This window comes from Aureobasidium subglaciale, assembly GCF_000721755.1.
Source record: "Aureobasidium subglaciale EXF-2481 unplaced genomic scaffold scaffold_26, whole genome shotgun sequence".
Lineage (NCBI taxonomy): Eukaryota > Fungi > Ascomycota > Dothideomycetes > Dothideales > Saccotheciaceae > Aureobasidium > Aureobasidium subglaciale.
The window spans coordinates 221208-246341 of NW_013566969.1; the positions used below are offsets into that span (position 1 = coordinate 221208).

Below are 25134 nucleotides of genomic sequence, written 5' to 3' on the forward strand. Positions count from 1 at the left end.
CATGGGTCAAGGATTGGGGTTTGTTTCCTATCACGGAGTCATATGGCGTTTGGGTGTTCTTATATCGAATGATGAGCCAGCAGATGAGATACCCAGCTTGCGCTCGAGCTGACTTGCACAAATGAATACACATGACGTTTCTGACGTATGCTCCCCAGATGCGAAAAGCTGTCACACTTATAGCTGTCTCAAACCACGAAACATACTTCAGCTTGCACTACTGTGATCGAGATAGTTTGCGTTATCGACTTCTTCATCGACGGCCATTGTACGAGCCATGACTGTGCCTTTCTACAGCTCGTCATTGCTCTGCGCCAACCACGGGGAGAGTGCGACTATGAACTGGGATATGGCGTAAATGTATGATTGTGAAGCTGTAGGATTATAATCTAGTGCTGCAAAGATAAGAAAGCTCCTCCAGAGGAAGCCTCAGATCTAGTAAGCTGGAGGTGGTACCTCATAAGCAGATTGCTGGAAGGGTGGCGGAGCGCCATGACCAGCGAAACGCTCAAATGCCTCAGCTCGAATACGCTGTAACTCAAGACGTGAGGCATTGGTAGCCTCGGCCGCCTGTGCGCTCTGGTTGGCTGCATCATGATATGTACGTTTCTGCTTCTCAAGCAATTCTCTGCACTGCTGTATGGCTTGCTGCAACTGCGCAGCCGAGCTCTTGATGCGATCGTGTTGTGCCATGTCAGTGAAGATATTGTCGAAGAGCACATCACTGATCATATGACCATTGTCGATGTTGATGTTTGCCAAAGGCGGAATGCCAGGTTGACAGCGACGTGCCTCGTCCATGTGGCGTAGCGACTCCGAGACACCCACCTGGGCCTTGGAAAGAGCATCACGCTCCATCATGTCTGTGAAAGTTCCACCTCCCCACATGTCCCAGCGAGACATGTCTAGTGCATCACCCATGTCCCTTGATGCGTGATCCAGACATTGTAACGCTGCGTTCAGGGCTTCGGCAGCTCTACGTTGGAGGTTCTGATGTTGTGCAGTGTTGTCGGCCCATTGCTTGTTGTTCTGCAAACTCGATTCTAGCTGATCCTCGCCAGGGATCTCGGGTGTGGGTCCGTCAAAGATAGAAGAGTAAAGTCTGTCAAGCTCAGACTGTGCTTGATCGTGTCTTGCAGCCTCGCCTTGTAGACGTTGTTGCTCTTGCTGAGCGGTTGCCAGGGCCCTTGTGAGCTCGGCATGAGATTCCTGGGTGTCGCGCTCTTTCTGCCATGCTTCCATGAATTCCTTCTCTTCCTTACCAGCCTTCTCTACGAATCTGGTCTCCCTGCCAGTCATCTTGTGCATGTATCTGTTGAAAGTGCTCTTCTCGTATTTCACATGGTCTTTGCGTTCGTCTTCGGTGATTCGGTGGAGTCGCTGAATCTCCTGTTTGGTCTTTGATTTTTGTTCCTCGAGATCTGTAATGTAGGTCGAGTTTTGTTTGAGAGCTGCAGGTGCATTGTCGGTCTGCGAGAGGATGGCAAGAAGCTCTTGGTTTCTGCCGGCGGCTTGTTGTAAAGAGGCGATAAGTTGAGAGCTCATCGTGAGACGTCGTACTATGGGGTGGGATATGGAGTCTTGTGTAGGTCTTGTTCGGTGTCTGTCTTGTATTCGACTATATGCGCGGTTGGGCACAGTGTGATGGATGAAAGTGAAACACCTACCTGAGGCAGGACGCCTGTACTTTATGTGTCTGTGGACCTACTGACATTGGCATGCTATTTGAGTCTCAGACCGACATTTAATTGCATGAGGGGCAGTGCTGAATCCTCCCGAGGGATTATGAGAGGTTATTCAGGTGTTCCCTGTGGCACAGCAGCAATTGAAACCTGAGGATCAGAGGAGCACTGCCACGCCAAGCCTCATTTGCTGTGACTCGTGACTGCCAATCGCGAACCATAGTTGCGGCTACTTGATCCTTCCTCCTTGGCTCCTGTCATACTGATGTATGCCCGCTATAACAGCTGGAGAAAATGATCTTACTGAGTCGCTCCTTTACGCACGCTGCGGAAATAAGACTGCAACTCAAACCAAAAACCTCACTGAGAGAACCACACTCCAAAAACACAAAACAAGCTCCAAGATTTCGGCGCCTCAACCTCTCATTGTGGTGATGCAATTGCATCAATCTTCTCATGACCCAAATCGAAGTCAGGTATTCGTTGTGCGTCAGTCATCATGTTCTCATAGACGCTCGACGCAGTGCATAGCATACACCCTATGGTCGCTGTTCACTTACGATCACCATCAACGAGCACACTCATACCATCTCCTGCGAAAATGCTCGAATCTCATGAATCACTTCTGTCGAGGAGTAGTCCTTGATTTGAGGAGTGACTACTTCCACCTTCGTCTTTATGCCTGGCGAGCAAATCGCTCCTCTTAGCCATCAGGTTTGTCTTTAAGACGAGCCTATTTCCGCTCGAGTAACAGTAAGCAATGTAAAAAAGCACTCGACACTAGTCAATTTCAAAAGATCTTGGGTAAGACAGCCAATGGTGTGTTCAAGCTTCTGGGATGAACTTTATAAGCTAGTAATGCTTCGTACTTTCCAGCCGACCTTTCCCTTAGAAGCATCAATCTCGAGACCCATATCCCTTGGTAGAGAACTCACTCTTCCGTGCTTCTGAACACGAAGATCTCCCAGCCTTGGATCTAGTTCGAGAAGACGAGAAGTTCCGCATTTCACACTCCTTAGCTTGAGCTCGTTTCGGCAAACCAAGCTTGAATATCGGCCCAATTTCCTACTACACACGAAGCCGTCAAAGCAGATAGCGAGCACACAATGAGCAGCAAACAATACTGCCTGAACACCCCAGGCTTTGCTTTTTGCTCTTTCTCCTCCAGCAACTTTGCCGCTTCCTCAGCTTCACGCTCCCGGTCCCGCTCTTGCATCTCGAGGCGAACCTTTTCTCTATATTCCCTTGACTCTCTTGAAAGCCGTTCGTTCCTTAGGCGTCTTTCTTCGTTACTTGTTAGAGTTATCGTGGTGATTGGAGGAACTTTCAAGGTGAGAATAAAGGTGCCAATGGTGGTCATCGTAGCAGTTTCCGTCTGAGTAATGGTAGCTGTGGGGCTATAGGGGGCAAAGACATGAGCCCACCATAATGGCCAGAGGCATCGCTGGGATACAGAGAAGGAGGAGTCTAAGCATAGATGGAGATATTGTACCGGTAGTTACCTTTCGAGAGGACGGGTTGGTGTTGCAGATGTAGGTCGGGAAAACTGGCTCGAATTTAGCTACCGCGAATGTATTTCTCCTTACTGCACGCTGTTCCCGATGCTCTAAGATGAAGCATACTGGTAGTCTGTGAATTCTTGATTCTCACTTGTAAACATAAAGAAACAGACAAGGATCTACCTTCGCTTCCCATCCCTTAGATACCCCGAGATTTCCAATCCCTTCGCATCCCAGCATGGTAACACCAACTCAGTGAGTTTGGCGCGGTGGGAGATCCCCTGACCCCCGGACAGCCGTATAATGCCACCCTCCCAAGGAGGATTGGTCAAGTACTGCTGTGCGAAGCCCGGAGAATTAGCGTCGGTTACTTTTTGTTCACGGTATGGCATAAAAGTAAGGTGGTGAGTTCGACTCTGGGAGGTGATTGCTTTGTTCTTGTTCCTTCCTTCGATCTCCATAGTTGCTCAAACCTTTGTACATATTTTGTTAGGCATCCTTGGAATCGCCCATTATGTTTTATCTGTAATCTTTTCGATTGACAACAGGCACGGAAAAATGGTCACCCGCTCACTCTTTCAACCGTGATACCTTGATTCTAGAAAATTCCTCTGCGTTTCCACAGCGCTTGGCCGTCGGATACTCCGCAGGGAGGGATACTAGTGCTATATCATCTCTCGGGCTAGTGATGGCTAACAATCTGCGGCTGAGTCGCAATCTCGACAGCAGTGGTGCACTCTCGCAGGGCTGTAGAAAGGCATGACACTTTTGACGATCAGAGTAATGGTGTCGGAGTACTAGACTCTATCGTTACCATTAGCATCAATCTCACCATCATCCCATCTGCGAGGCCAACAAGGCGATACAGGCGAGCACCTATCTTATACCACTCCATTCGTGGCGCTCGTCAACAATCACCAAACAATAACTCGCATATCCCGGACTCCTCTTGATATTGAAAATCACACGCTCCATAATCAGGTTACGCAAGCTCGAACAATTCTTCCTTAGCATCTTGCGGAAATGATAGACATATGGCCAAGCGCTGCTGTTCTCGTCGAGGAAATCTGGCGACTGAGTCAAGAGATTCGTTAAACGAAGGTTAGAAAGGCAAGAAAATCATCAGCAATGCACACAAGTCAGCTTCTTGAGCTCCGTGGGTGGCCCACTGGAGATGGAGGAAGGAAAATCTTCACTGTTGACACGAGTTCCATGGACGCCATCTTGCGGATTGCTGAAGCAGATTGCTTATGTGAATTGAACTCACACATCAATCTCGCATGTTGATAAAGGACTGATTGTGCGCCAACACCTGCATTTGCAACCCCAAGGAAAGCTGCAGGGAAGTAACGACGCAAGACACCGCTCAAGACAGTGCCTCTTCACGGCTGTTTGATAGTCCGTCAATCTAGCTGAGAGCTCTGCAGCACTGCTACGTAGTCAGAGACCTGTTCAAAGCAATTATATCAGCTGCGAAACATGTCTCTAAAAGAAAAAAAGAAAAAAAGAAAGGAAATTCGTCGTTTATACAGTCCTCATATAACCCGTTCCCATCCAATAAGAACCCATCCATGCTCCGACCTTATAACAAGAAGTTCTAAACATTATCCGCAGCATTAAAAGTGTCGTCTTTCCTGCATATCAACTCTTCGAACCCAGCCTGGTTTTCTATCACCAGACCCTTTTCGTTCGCCAGATGCAAAAGACAGATAAAGCCGAAACTCGTGCTGATATCTGATAATTGTTGTTGTGGATAGACGTGCCGCAGGTTGTTCATGACGTCTGTGAACTTGAAAGTACCTTCCTCTGTTATGTCGACAGTCGGTGGTGGGGCCCTAGATAGTGTTTGTGAAGGCTCGACCTGTAAAAGTGCGTCAGATAGATGGATTGCAGAAAGGGTCACGTCGAAACCTACCTCGAATCCAATGCCTCGCCACATTTCTTCCTTCAGTCGTCGTACATCAACCTTCTTCGCTACACGAGCGTATTGTACATATTCTGGTCGCATGCGTCTACTTTGTGTGATGAGATTCGATCCAAAGGCGGTCTCTTGACTGCTGGGAGGTTGACTGTTAGGCACTCCTGATTCTGCGGCGTCGAAGGCATCCGCTGCTGGAAGCATCTCCTGCGCATCTGCAAAGTCGTCGTCATCGTCTGCAGCTCCCGCTGCGGCACCCAAGCCGTCGTCTTGGAAGAAGTTTGCGTCGTAGTCTCCTCGTGCAGTCCCTTCGTCGATAGGCTGTGGCTCAGCGAGACCTTGGTTGTTTGCCCAATAGGCTTCGTCAACATCACCATGTTGGAATTGCGCGGCGCCACGAGTTTGTTGCACCACCTTTCGTGAGCCCATACGAGCTTTAGGTTTGAGGAACAGTCGCAACAGGTCGCGTGAGCTGAAATGCTTGTCGTCGGGCAGCAAATTGCGAGTCTTGCTCTTCCAATCCTTCTTCGGGAGACTGATAGTCGCATTCGAAGGAGCTGGTGTATAGAGAAGGTCGGCTAGTTGTTGGTTCATGGGGCTCATAAAGTCGATTTCGAACGGCTCCTTCTCCTTCTTCTTTGTTGTGGCTGGTGTTGCTTTCGCAGCATCTTTTATCTTCTTGATCTTCCAATGCTCGGGTCCAGCCCAGTTCTTCTGCAATGCCTGGTCGAAGTAGCTGAGAATATTTTCGTGCTCGTCACCGCGATGGGCAAGAGTGACACCGAATTGGTTGCCATTCGAATCGAAACCGCCAACCTCGCCGCCCTCTGCATCAACACCTACTCCAGCATCGACATCAGCACCATCGTCGTGAGGCCGGAGTTGTGGCTCAACATGTGCTTCCTTAGCCCAGGCTTCACCGCCCTCGCCAAAGCCAGCATCGATAGGAATATCAAAGCCGCCGAATGCGCCGTCATCGTCGTCAAAGCCAACGGCATCGTCATCACCCAGAACAATACCCGAACGAGCATCATCAAGGTCCTCCTCTTCTTTCTGCGCACGCCAGTCCTCCGGAGCTTTGAGGAAGGGTAGATCCATCGAAGCACTACCGCCGCCTAGCTCGAAGGTTTTGAGAGATGGGCAAATGTCTTGCGAGTCGAGTTTGGAAAGGTCGGGAAAGAAGCGAGCGGCCAGACCTGAAATGTCGATAGGCGCTTGGTTAACAGCTTTTATTTCTTCCTCGTCGAGTTTTCCTTCTTCTCCTTCGACCATGCTGTCTCGTCGCGATTCATCGTCCTCTTGGGCGTCGTCGCTGCTGTCAAAGACAATGCGGCCAGTGTTGTCGATTGAAAGATGGTTCAGTAACAAGCCCTTTGCGCCTCCCTCGTCAAAATCAGCCGAGGCCTTTTTGAATAGTGGATCGACGGAGAACTCGAGTTCCATCTTCTTGAGTTGTAGTTGAGCGAACGAAGTGGCAAGTGTGGCCTCGGAGCGGTGTGTCTTCTTTTTCGCCTTCTTCTTTGTGCCATCCTCGCCCTCCTCATCTTCACCATCTTCATTGTCTTGATCATCCGCGTCGCCGCGCTTCTTCTTGTTTCCGCTGTCGGCAAGACCACTCAACAGCTTTCCAGTCTCTGTTGCGACACTGTCGACTCTGCTGGTATAAATCTTGACACAACCATCCAAGGTACAACTGGCCTTCTGGAAGTTGACACCGTCGCCTTCTCGTAGCAGAGACATGTCGTGGAAGTAGTCGATCAGGGCAAAGTTCCAGGAGTTTGTGGCGTTGATCTTGTTGTCGGTGGCCATTTTCATCCATTCTTCAAAGTTGGCCAAGATAGGGACACGCTTCATGGGTGTGACAGCACTTCCTCCGACATGGAAAGCTTCATCTTGACTTCCATTGCCGCTAGGAGTCATTGGTCCTTCGGCGAGGTCGGCTCCCAAAGACTTGCGTTTACGAGCAGGTGACGCGGCAGCCTTGAGGGAATTCATGTGCATTTCGTGGAAAGCCTGGCGAGACTGCAGGCGCTTTGCTTTTTCTTCGCGATCATCGTTGAGTGGTATCTTAATGCCAGCAGATTTGAGAGGAGTCGCGGCTACAGGAGCATTGGCGGCGGCGCCGCTCGCGCGCACTCGTGGCATGTTGATTACGTCGAATCAAGCCGAGGCTGCAACGTGTCCGGCTGTGTGACAGGGCGCTGGGTGTAGATGGTCGCAAGTAGTTGGCTATCAATACTTGGTTGTCCCTCGACTTCGTCCAGTCGGTGCAAACAAACAAGCAGTTTGCAAATAAACGCGGGGACCGGCCTGCCGAAGGTGTGGCGCCGGACAAAGAGACTCAGCCCTGTGCTTTGTGTGCAGCCACTCTCTGTCTCTGCACAGCCACTGATTACGGCACATGTTGGATTAAGCAGTCGCAACCGTCGTCATTGCTGTGCATGCCGCGTCCAACACAAGGTAGTTTCCCTATCGCCCATAATACTCCTCGCTCGACGCGGCTTCTTTCTCTCGATTCTGCCACCTGCTTCTTCTGACCAATGCTCATCATGTTTACCTGACGCTCGACCCCGAACACTCATTCTTCCGACAAGTTGCGACAACACATGGCGGTATGCGACACAGGCGCAATGACATCGCTTCACGACCTCTACCCAAAGCACCGGGTCCATGCCTCGTCCCGTCTACATAGAAGGCGGTATTCGCCTCAATCTTTTGTCTACACCGTCTTGCTCTTCTCTCTTCTCGGTCTCGCCGGCTACGTCTATCGCTCCGATGCCGAATCGACACGGCCTTCGCAACCACACACCGCGATAAGCCGAAGAGATGTCGGGACCTTTGCGACCACCGATGAAGAGGTTAGCATGAACTTGTCTGCGGTGCCCACATGCCTGGTCTGACTCTTATCGCAGTGCCGACTCGTCCACAGAGCTACCGATCAATGCCACTACATTACGAAACACTGTCCTGACGAAGACCCAGGCTTCTTGGCCTATCTACAGCTCTTCTACTGCACCATGCCGCATGCCAAACCTATCGCCTTTCTCATCCTCGTATCTTGGCTTGGTCTTTTGTTCAGCACCATCGGCATAGCTGCCAGCGATTTCTTCTGCATCAATCTGAGCACGATTGCTACAATTCTGGGAATGAGTGAGAGCATGGCAGGTGTCACCTTCCTGGCTTTTGGAAATGGCAGTCCGGATGTCTTCTCTACATTTGCAGCTTTCAGCACAAACAGTAGCAGTCTGGCTATCGGAGAGTTGTTTGGTGCTGCTGGCTTTATCACTGCTGTCGTTGCTGGTTCAATGGCCTTGGTCAGACCTTTCAAGGTCGCCAGGAAAGCTTTTGTTCGTGACGTTGGCTTCTTTACCGTTGCTGCTGCTTTCTCTCTATCCTTCTTGTGGGACGGCACGCTACATCTGTGGGAGTGCATCACTATGGTTCTCTTCTATGTCTTCTATGTGGCCTTTGTCGTTGTTTGGCATTGGTGGATGGGCGTAAGAAGGCGTCGTCGTGAGCGTAACGCTGCTGTCAGGGGGCATTACTTAATCCCTGGAAGTGAGGAGATCGAGGCCGAAGAGAACTATCACGATGTCGATGACGATGAAGAGGCTACCACTCGCCCATCCTTTTCACCAGGCCCCTCGGTAGACGACTTTTCCGCTCTCGAGAGAGGGGCCACGCCAATCGTCGTTGAGCCTTATGAGGATGAAGACGATGATGAGGCTAGAGATCGATGGCTGGGAGAGCTCAAAAGCAACATGCGCTTGACAAGACCTGGCCCCGGCTCCCGGCGCAACACACTGACTCCAATTCGTCCCAGTCTTGTAGGTGCCCTTGAGTTTCAGGCCGTCCTCAAGTCGTTACAGAAGGCTAGGTCCTATCAGACGATCCCCATGCACTCCCGAAGATACTCGGATGACCCGACCTTCACTACTGTTCAACAACAAGAGGAACTATCTGGAGCTTCCGACCCAGCTGCCCGACCTCCCTTCCACACAGCGACCGATGGCACATCTCCAGTTCTTGAACGACCTGCGCCCGATGTTCTGAAGGGCAACGGATCTGGGCGTACTCGTGCCGTCTCTGCGAACGATGCTGCGCACTTGAGCATCGATCCACGCTTTGTTCAAAAGCACACCCCCAATATGCTGGACATCGTGGAGGATGAGGATAACAGCCTTCGTCTGCCATCCGTCCGGGCGGCTTCTTTCCGCAGTGTTCCTTCGAAGAGATCCACACGACCTCAGACCCCTGAAGTTACTATCTCCGACTTCGACGATCGTGGGTCCGCTTCAAAACAAGCGGCCGCATACTTCGATCAGACCACTACTTCTGGGCATACTCGCGCACGCTCTACGAGCTCAATCAGTGTGCCGTTCATAGACGTCTCTGAAGACGTGACAATGTCTCCCTCGAAGAGGTCACGTAATAGTAGTCCCAGCCACTCACCTCGCTCTTTTGGACAAGACCTCTATAACCTGAAGATCCCGGCAAGCAGTCACATCTCACCCAACACTTCAGCGCCTTCATCCCCCTTCCCGGCATATTACGAACCAACGTCCGCCAACAGCAGTCGGCCACCAAGTCTATACCTCCCTGCTGCAAGCGTGTCCGTTGCGTCATGTCCACTAACGCACATTGACCACGAGGTAGAAGAAAAGCCGATTCGCTGGTGGCCCTACAAGATCCTACCCCCACCTCTTGTACTTCTGTATAGACTCTTCCCAACCATTGAACACTGGCGGGACAAGAACTGGTGGGAAAGGATTTTGGCTGTAGTGGCAGCTCCGAGCATGTTCTTGTTAATCGTCACTCTGCCTGTTGTGGAGTCCGATCGGGAAGAGGCAGAGGAGGAGGCCGACGTCCTTGACCACACAGGATCCAAACCTCCAAGCCTCCGTGCTTTGGACGAGGACAGTCCAGATGCACACTCTTCTGACTATTTCCACCCTGCTGCAACGCCCGGAGCAGGAAGTGCTGCAGTCGCAACACATATCGAGCGAGATTATCTCTCGGTTCCTGGCGAGCATGAAGCTCTCCTTTCTGCTGCCTCGGGCACAGCTCTACCATCACTTCATCCATCAGGCGCGAAGATACAACCTCAGTACTGGAACAGATGGCTGACTATTGTTCAGCTGTTCTTGGCTCCCTTGCTGATTGTAGTCGTGATCTACACGCAATATCTTGACGACACGGACAGCATACGATCCCTGGTACGACCGATACTGATATCTTTGCTCGTATCCTTCGTTCTTCTAATTGCTCTGCTCTTGACCACAACGCCAACTCATAGACCAAAGCCGTACAACACCATCTTGTCCATGGCTGGCTTTGTTGTCTCGATAGCATGGATCTCAACGATAGCCTCGCAGGTCGTGGCTGTCCTGAAAGCACTTGCTGTCATCATGAATATGTCGCATGCGATTATGGGTCTCACCATCTTCGCAGTTGGTAACTCCTTGGGAGATCTGGTCGCAGACATTACCGTCGCCAAGTTGGGATACCCCATCATGGCGTTAAGCGCATGCCTCGGTGGTCCCATGTTGAACATCCTGCTAGGCATCGGTCTCTCGGGCTCCTGGATATTGATACGAGGTGCGGAGCACAGACACGCAAAACATCCATCAAGGCCAATCCATTACCGCACTTACGAGATTGAAGTTGGGCAGACTCTGATTGTCAGTGGTGTCACGCTACTCGTCACGTTGATCGGACTTCTTATCGCTGTGCCTATGAACAATTGGGTTTTTAGCAGGAAGATCGGCTGGATCCTTATTGGTGTCTGGTGCGTCAGTACTACCATCAACGTCGTCCTAGAAGTCGTCGGAATCGGCGAGTCGGGCGGCGAGAAGAGGAAGTCCAGGTGAAGCGTGCAAACCAGCTGCATCTTTGCATCAAACATCTCATCATCTGCCATTTTGTCTTTGTTCACTCATCTTCCTTTCCATTCTCTGTCGCATTCTTCATTGGCCAAATGGGTGGCGTTCTACTGTATATAGATTGAGATGATACCCACAACCACATGAGGAAGCCACATATTCCAGGCACATGACGTATAATACCACCAGTGGACCAGTTTTCTCTAGTATCGTGACTGATCATTGTCGGACACCTTTAAGAATTGCTAGGGTCAAGAAGCAAGTCGCCACGTTTGGGTGGTACATGTTGTTGGGTATCGACTGTGTAACTCCAACGCATGGATATAAGATTAACACGATGGAGACCCGGAGCGTACTCCCAGGTCGACATTCTGGTCCTGGACTCGTCAGTGGCCTGTAGACAATAGTAGTATCTTGGGCTGATAGCTCTGGGAGGCCCCGTTGTTGGCTTGGGCAGGGATGCATGTGGTTGGGCATCAAGATGTAAATGAGGCGCCAGGAAGAAGATCAAACCCGGATTCTGACGCGCTCCATGAAACACACCTTGCGACAGCTGCCCAAAGAAGACTCATGGGCGGCTATGTTGGGCTTGAAGACGAGAAGGCAAGAACAAAGTTAATAGCATTGCATCGCCCTGGACAAATAAGCGGAGTAGTCGCTGTCCGAATTTCGGTTATGCCACATTGAGTGTGTGACAACAGGCTACCACAGCATCTCTACCTCTTTTCCAACACTCCCATACCCAATGTTTCCTCACAGATTTACACCCAGCAAAGTTCGCAGACCACGAATTCGAAAAAGAGGCTGATCGCATCAGACATCCTAAGTATACCGAAAGGAGTACATCGACAGGGTGTAGGTCAAGGTTGGAGGGGCAACCGGGTACGTCTCCGCGAAGTCAAACGTTCAAGTCACACGCTTCCACCTCCTTGGACAAGGGGTTACTAGATGGACAGGGAAGATGAGAGAAGTTGTTGTCTTCTCATCCTTCCGAACTCATCTCGAATCCACTTGACGCATGTTTGCAGGATGGCTAATATTGCCGTAGGCTAAGCAGCAGGCATTTTGACCAGGACCCGATTTCTCCCATTGGTTAAATAAAGTAGGGCGGTGCGACCAAGGCTTCGGCGAGTCGATCGACCTTCCATTCGGCGCACAGCTCTTGCAAACACTTTCCTGCTGCAAGGCAACTTCCAGACGTCGTATTTCGACGTGGACGGCGCTCAGTGGACAAAGTCGCGACGCAGGCTGGAGCAAAAAGACCTTTCTTCCAGATATCAGCTTGTGGACATAGCATCCCACCTTGCATATTTGGTGCCGTCACAGTGCGCCCTCACCGCCAACACTTCTTGAAACTACCTGGCCACGAACCAAACTTTTTGATTGAATAGTATCTTGATACATTCCAAGGATTGCGGCAGCAAAGATCCGCGACAGAGCGAATACGGCAAGTGCAAAGACGACGAGCACACAAACAGAGAGGACCCCAGCTAGAAGCGTCGCTGCCCAATTGGATAGCGACCCCCTTGGCCATCGCTGGCAGAGCGTGGCCGCTGTGCGCCGACTGTTTACCACGAGCCAAAGAGGCTTCATCTTGCGACGCTGCGACATCAACAGAGATTGAGGGGCACCCGGACGGCACGAAGCTTCGCATCATTTAGACTTTGGTCAAGTAAACAACGGCTTGTCTAAAGGACGTTTCTCGCCCCGTCGTGGTACATGTCGTGAGTGATTGTGGTTTGCTTTCCCCTGATTACTGTCGCGCTAATCAGGTCTTGCAGGAGAGCCAACTACCCGGCCTACTCGTCGACGGGCTCTCGTCCTCATCTCCCCTACGACGACGGCGACAACACCAGCTATTCGCACTCTGATCAGGACCGCTACGACCCCACGACGACTTACGAAACATCAATTAGCTCCGAGAGCGACATCAGTCCCAACGACTCGGCTTCCATACCGGCCGACAGACCTTCCACGCACTTCAGATACCAATCGCTCCCTCATCGTCCTCGTCCACAACAATCTCCGTCTCACGATAACCCACCCCTTCAGGAGGATCATCCTTTGCGAAAGACACGACATCGCCGCCCGCCTGATCAGTACTCCCGCCCAGACCGGAGCCGACACGCCGCATACCCACATCCTGCCTCGACTCCGAGCGACCACTCGGACATCTCAGCCAGTGTGGCTCCTCACTACGACCATGGCTACTCGGCCCGCGGTGCTCACTACGATCCGGCGTACGACGAACAGTATGCAGACAATCGCTGGCCTCACCACTCTGCGCCCTACCCGACTCCACCTACCATGATGTCCAGCACGCCCTCTGCGCAATATGACAATCATGCCGTACTTGCGAACTACGAACATTATGGCTACCCTGCCCATCATCATTCTTACGCCGCTCAGCCTAGTCTAGGCAATCCGTTCATGCCTACTCCACCGCCGCAGGCTCCCACCCCGCAACCAGGCTATGCTTACGATCCGTACACCGGCACGTACCAATTACAAAGGCCCGACATGGTTGCTAGAAACTCAATGACATACATGTATCCTGATATGCACCATACAGCTTATCCCCAAAGGCCATACTCTAGCCCGCAAAACATGATGCAAGCCATGCCACCTCCTGCTTATCCTCCTCACTTCTATTCTTCCCATTTGGCATCTCCCATGCCCGACGAAAAGCCCGCAAAGCCCACCGCCGCAAATGAGCAGAAAGCCCCGGCCGAAGCTGACAGCATTGCTGTCTTGGTGGCCGGCTTCGAGAAACAACGTCTTGAATGGGAAGAGGCTGCCGCTGCCAAAGCCGCTGCAGAAAAGGCTACCGCAGAAGCCAAAGCCGTTCACGAGAAAGAGCTTGCCGATGTTGCCGCGAAGGCTCGTGAAGATGCTGAAAAGGATGCCGCTGTCAGAGCGGCTGCAGAGAGGGCTGCAGTCAAGGCTGCCGAAGAAGCTAGAGCCGCTCGCGAGAAGGAGCTTGCCGATGTGGCCACAAAGGCTCGTGAGGATGCTGAGAAGGATGCCGCTGTCAGAGCGGCTGCAGAGAGGGCTGCGGAAAAGGCTGCCGAAGAAGCTAGAGCCGCTCGCGAGAAGGAGCTTACCGAAGCTGCCACACGTGCTCGTGAAATCGCTGAGAAAGATGCCGCCGCTGCAACCGCTTTAGCCAAAGCTGAGGTTGAGAAACTCATCGCAGAAGCCAAAGCAGAGCACGAAAAAAAAATGGCAGAGGCCAAGGCTCTAGCTGATGCAGCAGAGGCAGCGAAGAAGGCCGCCGAGGAGGAGTTGAAAAAGAATACCCCAGGGCCTGATGCCGACAAAGCGCCCATCAAATTCACCGACGCCGTGGATAGAAGCTTTACCCTGCCTTGGCACTTGGTCAAGACTTGGAAGGGCATGGAGACTCTGATTAGACAAGCTTTTGTCAACATCGAGCGTATTGGGCCACATGTTGCTAACGGTCACTACCACTTGTTAGGTCCGAACAGCGAGATCATTTTGCCGCAAGTTTGGGATACTGTAGTCCAACCTGGGTGGGACATTAAGATGCAACTCTGGCCCTTGCCACCCGATCCGATTGACGAGAAGGTCCTCAACGGTATCGGCGGCTTTCCACCTGACATCATACCAATCCCGAATGCACAACCACGGAGGAGACCCTCCAGAGGCAACAAGGTCAGTGGCAATAAGAGCGCGGGCAAGCGTGCGTCCGTAGGACCCGCGCCGCCACCACCTCCCTCTCACACCCAACCACCAGTCCAATATTCTTCCCCACCTCCACCTCCCATGCACATGCCCACCGTCCTCGTCGGTCATGACGATCTTGAAGATCCCGTCGTGTTCATCGAAGATGATGGTCGTGGTAGGAGTGGAGGCGGCGCTGGCCACAAGCCGAAAAGCAGTGCTAATTCAAGCAAGAAGAAACAGGTGCCTGCATTTACCAGATGGATGCTCGGTGGCGGTCCGCGACCGCGCCCAAAAGGGGCTGAAAAACCTGCTGCTGGTGTCAAGATTCGTCATATTGTTGTTTGACAACGGCATGATTGGAATCAACGACATCTATGCCGCGAAGACGAGGGCTTTTGTCTCCCATTCGCATTGGGAGTTTTTCCTCGCCTTCAACTTTTTCTCATGATTGTGCTTGTTTTCTTCGCTTCTTCGTTTTGCTCAGCATCTCTCGAGCGTGCTTTGCCTTTTCATCTCATGACAGCGTTGTTCTTGTCTGACTTTTCTCTTCTGGTTTTGTCTTCGATTCCCTTTACGACATGATGGTTTACGGTGTGATGGAATGATGGTGTGATGGTTTGATGATTGTTATTTGGAGTGGTGGTTGCAAAGCGACAAAAACATCCAGATACCCTTTTTGAATCATATTATGGAAAATGAAAGCTTGGGTGTTTGTCTTCTCCTTACTTTGCAGAAGATATGTTCGCTCCTCTGTCCACCTGTCTTGTGAGTGTTCTGCTGTGAGACTGTCATGTTTCTACACTTTTATTGACAAGTAACTCCACCTGTTGTCGTGCAAAGCGCAAAGGAGAAGAACAATCGCGGAACTTTCCGCGGCTCAAAAAGTTCCAAAAGCTTCCATAATCAAGGGTCCAGAGAAATATTGTTTGCAGGGCAAATTATCCGCAGAAACATACAATCAATCATTCACATCACATAGAAATATGGCCGACGCACTGCAAACAATATTCCGCAATTCTCTACCCCAAGAAGTGTCGGGGTTGCTGGCCGAACGACTCTCGGAGCTGGAATCTGGAGATTTTTTCGCCTTGCTACAAACAAAAGATGCACAGGAAATACTCGGACGGAGTGCAAATTCAGAGCTTGATCAGACCGAGCTGAAAGACTGCGCGACATGGAATGAATTCATTTCTATCCGTCTAAGTAAGGTTCTCGGTGCAAATCAGGAGGATGCACGATATAAGCAAGGTCTCTTCTTTATCATTGGATATGCCGCTCTGCTCGCTTTCCTACAGTCAAATGCTACTGGCCCGCCACTTCCATTCACGCCTTCAAAGACTGTACTGCCAAAAGATGTGGCTGAGGATAAGCAAAAAGTCACTGCTTTGCGTCAACAACTGATTGCTGGCCTTGCGGTTGACGGTATCGCGGCATACAGATTGACACCGAACATTGAGCTTCTTTGTCTGGCGAAAGTCATTCTCGGTAACTCGGACATTCTTGAGAATATCCCCGTGTCGAGATGGGCTAGACTGAGGGTGACGTTCATGCATCAAAGGCTGTTGTCCGAGGACTGTGGAACATTACAGGACAAGATCTTCGCAGACGTCGATGCAGTACAGGAGCGTTTCTTTGATGTTTCACCAAAAGGCAAGTCAGCGGCTGGAAATGACGATGCCAAGATTGAGTTCTTGCTTGAGCGTGCTAGTATTGAGACTTTCTACGGTCTGGACAAGAAAGCAAGGACTGATCTCGATGAGGCGGCGCTTGAGCAGAACTTCCAATTCGCGTTGACCGGTATTCTGGGAAGGAGGACAAAGTTTCAGCAGCACGATGTTAGTCAGTTGGTCGTGCTTGCTAGGAGTGCACGTAGCGCAGAGGATACCAATGATGTAACAGAAGTTCAACAAACGGAAGGCGCGACCACTGGCCCCAAGAACCTGGATCTGAACGACGACACACTGTTGGAAAACATTTCATTCACAGAAAAGCCGACCCTCAATTTGGATGTGCAAACCAAGGAGTCTTTGCCACCAGCATTGGCAGAGTTAGATCCTTCGAACCAGCCAAAGTTATCACCACTGGACTCGATTATTTTGCTTGCTCTGGCTTCTTCCATTACAAATACATCTCCAGCAGATGGCCTCACCAGAGAAGAGACACTACCCTATGCCACTCGAGTGCTGGAGGGCGGTAGCTCGAATTGGCAAGTCTACACACAAGGCTTGCTCGTTCGTAGCAGGATGGAAGGCTACAGATCAAGAACCATCGAGCGTGGTTTGTTGCAATTGCAAGCAGTCGTTGATCAGGTCATCGCCGACACTACCGAGGCACCTGCAGACAGCAACACAGATGTGACGGCAACTAGCTTCTTACGCAAGGGTGAGAGTGAAGACTCGGCCCCTGCTTCGGAGAGACTGCGATACATTTTCCAGATTGCTGCACCGACCAGGTGGGAGCTCGAGGGCGAACTGGCACAGAGATGGGTCACTCTGGGAGGTCTACGCTCAGCACTTGACATCTACATCCGCCTGGAGATGTGGGCAGAAGCCGCTCTCTGTTATGCCGCAACCGAGAAGGAGGAAACAGCAAAGAAGATGGTCCGCCGCCAAATCTTCCATGCCACTAACAACGGCGACGATGAAAGTGCTGGCGATGAAGAGACTTGGGAGGGTCCTGAGAGACAACCGGCACCAGCTGATGCAGCACGTCTTTACTGCATTCTTGGTGACCTTGATCAAGATGCTTCCATGTATGAGAAGGCATGGGAGGTTTCAGGTCAGCGTTATGCTCGTGCTCAGCGCTCGTTGGGTCGCATGTACATTGGCCAGCGTGACATGATCAAGGCTGCGGATGCATATGCTAAGAGTCTGAGGGCCAACCAGCTCAACCACTCTTCCTGGTTTGCCATGGGTTGCTGTCTGTTGGAGCTTTCCCAATTCGAGAAGGCTGCCGAAGCCTTCTCCCGCACAGTGCAGCTCGAGGAGACTGATGCAGAAGCATGGAGTAATCTGGCTGCTGCGCTCCTCAAGAACCAGGCCCCGACCGCCGATGATGAACAAGGTGCTCCCACCGTTGAGCTCGCAGAAGACGAAGACGAGTCTATGGCTCCTCAAGCAAAGAAGCCTGATCCCCAGCAGAACAAGAAGGACGCCCTCAAGGCACTCAAGCGCGCTGCAACACTCAAACACGACAGCCATCGTATCTGGGAGAACCTTCTCATCGTCGCTGCTTCCCTCTCACCGCCAGACTACGACACAGTACTGACTGCTCAACGCCACATGATCGACTTGCGCTCAAAGACAAACGGCGAAACCTGCATCGACGTAGAGATAATGGCCCACATGATCCGTCACGTCATCGCCTTGAACGACGAATATGACCCCAACAAGCCAGGCTTCGAACGCTTGTTGGTCGAAATGTTTGACAAGAAAATCGTCCCTCTCATCACTTCCTCCCGCGAGCTGTGGCAGTTATACGCCAAACTATGTCTCTGGCGCAAGAAGCCCGCCACAGCACTCGACGCCAACGAAAAAGCCTGGAGAGCAGTAACCAGCCAAGCCGGCTGGGAGACTGAGAGCGAATCACGCTGGAATGTCATCGTGGATGCAACAGTAGATTTGTGCGATGCCTATGAGAGTTTGGGACAGATGGAAAAGACCGAAGGCATGGCTGCTGGAAGTGGGGCTTTGGTTGCAAAGGATTGGAAGTTCAAGGCTAGGAGTGCTGTTAGATCTATTATGGGTAAAGGTAAGGATTGTTGGGAGGATACTGATGGGTGGGAGAGATTGAAGGATGCACTTGACGGTCTGCGTGGATAGATGCTTAAACTTTTACTGTATAAAAACTGTATGACATGTTTTTACATTTCTCAATTCTCATATGCTGATTTCTGTCAATTCCGGCTCTTCGTGATGATGCTGCTACAGAGTGTGACAACAAGCTGTAAGAAGACAAAGCCAATTTCCGGTACACAAAAGGTTGTCCTGAAGAGACATAGAGTGATGATACTTGCAAAGCTATAGTGAAGCCATTTAGCTAACTTCGCCCCTTCCCTCAACGAGCAGACTCCCTTCCAATGAACTCGCCTTCGAGTAAAACCTCCTCACATATCATACTCACCATCCTCGCCCTCACTGAATACCGCATCATCATCATCACCATCATCACTCACCTCCTCCCCCACAAACCCAAACTCATCTTCCCACCTCTCATTCTCCACAAAGCTCGACAGAACCGGTATATCTTGACCCATAACACCTTGCCCCTTTTCCTCTCCCTTGCTGTCCTTGTATCTTGATTTCTATCCATCAAATCTGCAAATCCAATAAGTGTTTCCTCTAATCTTGTCCATTTTCCTCCTGGGAAAAGTGATGATGACACCTGATGAGGGGGTTTGTAGTGCCAAAATCACAGCGTAGATTTCTGATCTCGAGACTTTCGGGTACGAAGATGTTGGTGTATGAGATTATCCAATTTCGCAAGGAAAAGGGTAGGATTCGCCAATTTCCATCGCGGTCGTTTGGGGGGCGTGGTGGAGGTGTACGTTGATGAGTTGGAGGTGTTTGAGAATACTGCCTTGGTGTGCGAGGAAAGCGTCAAACTTGCAGTGGTCTAGGGCGAGACCTTCGAGACGAACTTTATGGCAACGGTTGTTGGTGAGGTTGAGGTGAGGGTGGAGGGTTTGAGCGGATGAGGGGTTGTGGTTGCTGAGGGTTGCTGTGAGGTGGAGATTGGTGGGGTCTTGTGAATTGATGTCGTGGAGGATTTGGAGGGCCTTGCTGGAGTGTTCTTGGGTATTTGCCATGGTTGTGGTTGGGTGTGTTTGAGGAAGAGGTTTGGTGGAGAAGGTTTGGACAAAGAGTTGTTGACAGGATGGATAGACTCGGTGTTGGTTATTATGTGAGGTTTCACTATCGCCTGCAGTGGAGTGAAGTGCCAGTCACTTGGTAATTGAAGCTGTGAAAAAGCACAGTCTCTCTGCGGACTGAAGGCTCGACTGCTGGGAAAGTGAGGAGAGAACATTATGGTTACTCGCACCGGTCAGTCGAAGATTAAGGCTGTGAGCATGCGCAGTCATCGTCAGAAACAGAGGCCCTATTACAGGGAGCTGGTCAAATTTGTGACGATCAAGTATCTAGTATAACTGCACAGTTTCAAGCTTACAACGAATAAATCCATAGGCTACAATTGCCGATCAACACCAGAGCCCATCCACCGAAACACGCCAAAAAGCCTTTCCAAAGTAGCAATCAAACAGGAAAATAGATTTTACCAGACCACAAGGAATCTCTTACACTCTCTTCTTGTTCTGGATACCGTCCCAGATACTCGTAGCAATGCCGACGTATGCTGCTACCATGGCACCGCTGTAACCATAAGGCATGGCACTCTCGACTGTCTTGACGGTCTCGTCTGCGAAAGTTCCGTAAAGTCTGTTGCCTTGTGCGTATACCATCCAGGTCATGAGGGCTTTGGCGATACTGAAGGTCAAGGGATCGATGCGGTAGACTGGTCTATAGTCCTCGAAACCATCCTTCTTCTTGAGCTTGAGGGACAAGTTGAAAAGCCAGCCAGTGGCAAGAGGTGCCCAAAAGTTCATGGTGGCCCACAGCAAGGAAGGAGCCCAGTAGTGGTGAGTGAAGAAGACGAAGAGATCAGGCAGGAAGACCGCGAAGCTAGGGAAGCCGAAAAGGCTTGGGACGTCAAAGGCAAAGTTCCACGGAACAGTTGCTCGGTGCAGTGCTATGGCCTCGAGAACCAGAATTGTGAAGTGAACACCAGTGACGGACGACAAATCGAGACGGGCCTCATACAGTCCATCCATGATGCGTGTTGCGCTCCAGAGCTGATTCATACCCTCGGAGATGCGAGCAGTCTGCTCTTCGATAACATCAGTCACAACTGCAGGCGAAGGAGGAAGTGCCATGCGAGGAGGGCTAAGAAGTGCAGGGTCTTCGAAGGTCGGTTCCTCGAATCTTGGCTCTTCAAGTCTGGGCACCTCGATTATAGGTGCCTCTACTCTAGCTGGAGTCTGCACGAGCCCGACTGGGGTCTGCACGAGCGTAGCCTGTGGCGCGCGTCTGAGAGTCGACGCGCTAGGAGATGATATCGGCTCGCTAGAAAAGTACGCATGAGACCAAGAGCTATACGCGTGGTGTGGGAAAGGACTTACCCATCGGATTCACCCTTGATTCGGGTAGCACGTTTTCTGACAGATCTGGTCACTTCGGCTTCAGCAGCAGGAGTGGACCCCGTTTCACGCTTCGTTGGAGAGCCTCTGCGAGCATAGTAGCCCTCGAAACCAGGCAGCAAAGCGTATCTCGACGCGTTATTAGAAAGCTGCTCTTCGAGAAGGGCGACAATTTGATCTTTGCGGAGATCAGTGACACTACAAGGATTAGAAAGCTGATGAAAAGTGACGCGTTGATCGTGCATACTCGGCAATTCCGACTTGACCAGCGAGCTCGGCAAGTTCAGCTTTGCGGTGCAGGTTCAACCAAGAAGGCATGATGTGAGAATATATTAGAACGAGTCGCGTATTCAAGGCGATCAAGGATCTTGTAAGTTGAGGATGTTTAGTAAGGTATGTTGTGAACACTTTGTTGGTGAAGGAAAACGCGAGTGTGCGGAAGACGCGTAGGAGGAGAACAGCTTCGAGGAGCTAAAGTAAACACTTCGCAACAGCAGAAGAAACGAGCGTCTTGGCATTTGGCTAGTCGGAGCAACTTGACCATGTGATCAGCTACAGATCTGAAGACCTCAGAATTGGTATACTTGCATTGAATCTCAACGTACCCGATTGAGATACTCCCCATTGAGATACTCGATCTGAAGTCTGCAATCAATCCGAGTATATCCATCTCCAAAAGGCATACCTGTAGTCAAGACAAGGTCACCGTCGGAAAGTCGGTGCTCGGAAAGCGGGAGTGCAGGCGATGCCAAGCAGCATGACGCCGAGTGCAGAAGGCTCAAAGAAAGTTGAGAAGGCAGACGGAAGGCCAGAAATCTGAACATCTGATATACGCCCCGTCGCAACCACTCTTTGACCTCCACCAGCTCGGTACCATACGCTCGCTATAACTGGACCTTCCGTCGACAGTGGAAAAGCGCATCCGAGGCGCACTCGAAGGCCCCCATGGTATTAGCCCGCGTGGCTGAATACTTGTTTCCGTCCGACACCATTTCACATTATGCTCCGTCAGAGGCGGCGAAGCAGCAACGAGAACGCCAGGCGAAAATAGTGCAGCAGGAGTCGATAATGGACGAGGAAGACATAGACGCGGCTCGTCCGCCATACATTCACGTTAGTTGAATGAGAGCATGGTCATGGTGACATGGGTTGACAAGATATAGGCAATGGTCGCTGGAGGCCTGGGTGGGTTGATGGGCGATATGCTCATGCACTCGCTCGATACGGTCAAGACCAGGCAACAAGGTGACCCTCACATGCCTCCGAAATACACATCCATGGGCTCGACCTATCGCACCATCTGGCGACAGGAGGGACTGGTACGGGGACTGTATGGAGGAGTCACTCCTGCTTTCCTTGGATCCTTTACTGGTACTCTCACCTTCTTTGGCGCCTATGAGTATTCTAAGCGCACCATGATCGACTATGGCGTCAATCCATCTGTCGCATACTTCACCTCTGGTAAGGCAGTCATGTTGTTCGTTCTGCTCTAGTCTCGATACTCACAACTTCTGCAGGCTTCTTTGCCGATCTCGCCGCTTCGCCCTGGTACGTCCCTTCCGAGGTCCTCAAGACTAGGCTGCAGCTGCAAGGCAAATACAACAATCCATATTTCCACAGCGGCTACAATTACCGCGGCACATGGGATGCTTTCAGAACAATTATTCGCGTCGAAGGATGGAGGGAGATGTTCTCTGGATACTCTGCCACATTGGCACGCGACCTACCATTTTCCGCTCTACAATTCGCCTTTTACGAACAAGAGCAAAGGATAGCAAGAGCTTGGATGGGGAGCAAAGATATTGGTCTGCCGTTGGAGATCTTTACGGGAGCCAGCGCTGGAGGAATGGCTGGAGTCATCACGTGTCCGTTGGATGTGGTAAAGACTCGCATCCAAACCCAACTGGACCCTGAGTTTGCGCATGCTCCTGTATCGCAAGCATCAAAGACTGGTCCAAAGGTCAGTCCAGCCAGTGCGACACATAGGCCTACCGGACAAGCGCATTCGATACAAGAAGCCAAACGACCGATATCGACTGGAGGTCCGTCTACTGCTTTGCGAAACCACGGAGCGGTCGCCCTCGAGACCGAGAATGTAATTGCAGGCTTGAAGGTCATCTACAAGCACGAGGGCTTCGCTGGCCTTTTCAGAGGTGTGGGCCCTCGTTTTGTGTGGACCAGTGTCCAGAGTGGCACCATGCTTGTAATGTATCAGCAGCTCCTGAAATATTTCGAGATAGATCCGCTTTTTCCCTCCGACGAGGACGAGATGGCCATGTCGTAAAAGGAGGAGCGCATAGACCTGTATTATAAGAACGGGTAGTGGAACAGTGGCATTTCAGGGGCGTTTCATCTGTAAGCCCAAGTCATGATAGACGCATATTGGAGCGGCGTTTTCTTGCGATCTGGACGTTTGTATTTTCGCTTTGTAGAGTGTTCGGTTCACCGCCGTAGACTTTTGTATATCAGAACCCAATACCTACTCACTTCCTCTCTTTGCGCCTGAGTCCTCTTCATGTGAAACAATCAATCACTTTTCCTCCAAGTATACTTCCCAGAGAGGAGTCCATCGTGCGTTTTCGTAGTACAGCGGTTGCAGACCCCTGACTTCTAAGATGTTTAGAAATAGGAGGCTCCGGAGCAGCCGACCAAAGGCCTCGTACCTACTTCTAGCAATCATTTTAACTTGACTTGTTTGACACTGATCGTCTACTATTTCCATTTTGTGACATGTCTGCAACATGTATTAGGGACCAATAGCGTAAGATTGTGGTCGCTGCCAGACCAGACATAGAACAACACATTCACTACTTAGGTCCGGGAAGTCGTCGATGCTTCAAAAGGCAACGTCATATACAGCTATTTGGTCGGCAACGGATGCTTCGCGAAAGCAGCAGGGCTGAGCCGGTCCTCGCAAGACAAGCCACTTGGCACAAATTGATGAGAAAGCAACAAGGACAACGGATGCCCTTCCGGCGCGCTCAAAGGCCGTCGCGCGCCGCCTTGTCCGACCGTGCGATGAACCCGGCCACCGCGGGAGTCGAGATGAGGCTGGAACGCTCTGGCAGTGTCAGAAGAGGCCCGAAGCCGCAGGGTCCGCACAGCTTGTCAGGGCGAAATTCGCCGGTGTACGTCCTTTCCCATTGAGTACCTGGTGACCACCCGGTATTTTATGATGTTCATTTACATGGTAAAGAGCCTGGCTTTCTACTCGTTCAAGACCCCCGAGTCTCGATCATCACAAGACACCTCAAGCGGGCATAAAAGCATGTTTGTGTGCAGAATGCGCGGTGTGTCGTTGGATTGAGCACCAAGACCGAGCAGAACCGCCGGTAAGCGTCCGGATTTTTTGTTTTGCCCAGCAATCCCTGCCGACATCGCTATTGGGCAAAGATTCGCGCATGGAAGCTGATACCGAGTCGTACGACGGATGTCCCAGAGCCCGAACCGAGCCTTAACCTTTTACGCATTCGAATTGCTAGCAACCTGATAGGAGTCTTGATGAGAGGCTCTAATTGTGGCACTCAGGCACAAGGGCTGGTGAAGCTTGGAGGCGTCGATTGACTCAAGATAGCTCCACCTACGTAGCGCAAATTCTGACGACACTTCACACATCAGAAAAAAGAATCACTCCTCAGAGGCAACGCTGCATGGTATCTAGCCACTTTGTGGTCGAGCAGGTCTCGAAGCAGGTCAGATTTGGTGATTCTGGGGACTCCGCAATGACATCCCCAAGGTATGACCACGAGAAACTGGGGACCACGTTCTCCTTGAGTGCGGAAGGATTCTTATTACTTGATACAAATCGACAATGAGTCGATCTGAAGAGCTCAATGCGTTGCTTGAAACCTAAACGCATACGTGCTCAACCAGGAGCATGATTCTTTTTACCTAACATCGTGGGGAAAGGCTCCGTTATAAGGCCGTAGCGTCTTGTGCATCGTCCACCTCTCCTCCACCAACTACCAAACGACAGCAGCAAATTTTTACGTAGGCACAACCGTCTGACTAGGTGATCTGCCGGGTTAGTCAACTTCTACCCCAACCACTATTTAACTACCTGCCCCTCCGTCGTGTACCCTCACCCTCCTCTTCTCCGGTCATCTCTGGTTATTCTTACAACTGTCACTTTGTGGGGATATTCCAGCAGCTCGACACACGCCACTCCTTATTTCCGGTCGGATCCTCTCAAGGACAACACTGCTACATTCTTACTCGGTCCACGACCTATCTTGCCTACGATGCATAACAACGAGATGCCCACACCTATTGG

At 51.2% G+C, this 25134-nt stretch overlaps 9 protein-coding genes across 9 annotated transcripts; 5 read left to right on the forward strand and 4 right to left on the reverse strand.

The window, feature by feature from the left end:
- Positions 1-206: 206 nt before the first annotated feature.
- Positions 207-1802, reverse strand: AUEXF2481DRAFT_454057 (uncharacterized protein). Its single transcript, XM_013484871.1, has 2 exons — positions 1668-1802; positions 207-1618 (listed from the first exon to the last, which is right to left on the reverse strand). Exons 1-2 carry the CDS (start codon positions 1718-1720, stop codon positions 436-438), a joined length of 1236 nt encoding a protein of 411 aa, XP_013340325.1. The 5' UTR covers positions 1721-1802; the 3' UTR covers positions 207-435.
- Positions 1803-2504: 702 nt separating this feature from the next.
- Positions 2505-3204, reverse strand: AUEXF2481DRAFT_43756 (uncharacterized protein). Its single transcript, XM_013484798.1, has one exon. It carries the CDS (start codon positions 3040-3042, stop codon positions 2698-2700), a length of 345 nt encoding a protein of 114 aa, XP_013340252.1. The 5' UTR covers positions 3043-3204; the 3' UTR covers positions 2505-2697.
- A 1574-nt stretch (positions 3205-4778) lies between these two features.
- On the reverse strand, positions 4779-7244 carry AUEXF2481DRAFT_8267 (uncharacterized protein; the record flags this gene model as incomplete). Its single annotated transcript, XM_013484771.1, has 2 exons — positions 4779-5042; positions 5097-7244. 2 exons carry the CDS (start codon positions 7242-7244, stop codon positions 4779-4781), a joined length of 2412 nt encoding a protein of 803 aa, XP_013340225.1.
- A 485-nt stretch (positions 7245-7729) lies between these two features.
- Positions 7730-10969, forward strand: AUEXF2481DRAFT_69474 (uncharacterized protein; the record flags this gene model as incomplete). Its single annotated transcript, XM_013484821.1, has 2 exons — positions 7730-7957; positions 8012-10969. The coding sequence occupies 2 exons, from the start codon at positions 7730-7732 to the stop codon at positions 10967-10969; spliced, it is 3186 nt and encodes a 1061-aa protein (XP_013340275.1).
- Positions 10970-12700: 1731 nt separating this feature from the next.
- Positions 12701-15013, forward strand: AUEXF2481DRAFT_32779 (uncharacterized protein; the record flags this gene model as incomplete). Its single annotated transcript, XM_013484782.1, has 2 exons — positions 12701-12705; positions 12754-15013. The coding sequence occupies 2 exons, from the start codon at positions 12701-12703 to the stop codon at positions 15011-15013; spliced, it is 2265 nt and encodes a 754-aa protein (XP_013340236.1).
- Positions 15014-15612: 599 nt separating this feature from the next.
- On the forward strand, positions 15613-18540 carry AUEXF2481DRAFT_43761 (uncharacterized protein). Its single transcript, XM_013484799.1, has one exon. It carries the CDS (start codon positions 15652-15654, stop codon positions 18487-18489), a length of 2838 nt encoding a protein of 945 aa, XP_013340253.1. The 5' UTR covers positions 15613-15651; the 3' UTR covers positions 18490-18540.
- A 1187-nt stretch (positions 18541-19727) lies between these two features.
- Positions 19728-21308, reverse strand: AUEXF2481DRAFT_82877 (uncharacterized protein). The gene is made up of 3 exons (XM_013484836.1): positions 21109-21308; positions 20844-21059; positions 19728-20787 (listed from the first exon to the last, which is right to left on the reverse strand). The coding sequence occupies exons 1-3, from the start codon at positions 21177-21179 to the stop codon at positions 19962-19964; spliced, it is 1113 nt and encodes a 370-aa protein (XP_013340290.1). The 5' UTR covers positions 21180-21308; the 3' UTR covers positions 19728-19961.
- Positions 21309-21444: 136 nt separating this feature from the next.
- Positions 21445-23355, forward strand: AUEXF2481DRAFT_43764 (uncharacterized protein). The gene is made up of 3 exons (XM_013484800.1): positions 21445-21974; positions 22025-22322; positions 22379-23355. The coding sequence occupies exons 1-3, from the start codon at positions 21807-21809 to the stop codon at positions 23143-23145; spliced, it is 1233 nt and encodes a 410-aa protein (XP_013340254.1). The 5' UTR covers positions 21445-21806; the 3' UTR covers positions 23146-23355.
- Positions 23356-23666: 311 nt separating this feature from the next.
- Positions 23667-24136, forward strand: AUEXF2481DRAFT_43765 (uncharacterized protein). The gene has a single exon (XM_013484801.1). It carries the CDS (start codon positions 23739-23741, stop codon positions 24006-24008), a length of 270 nt encoding a protein of 89 aa, XP_013340255.1. The 5' UTR covers positions 23667-23738; the 3' UTR covers positions 24009-24136.
- Positions 24137-25134: the final 998 nt, after the last annotated feature.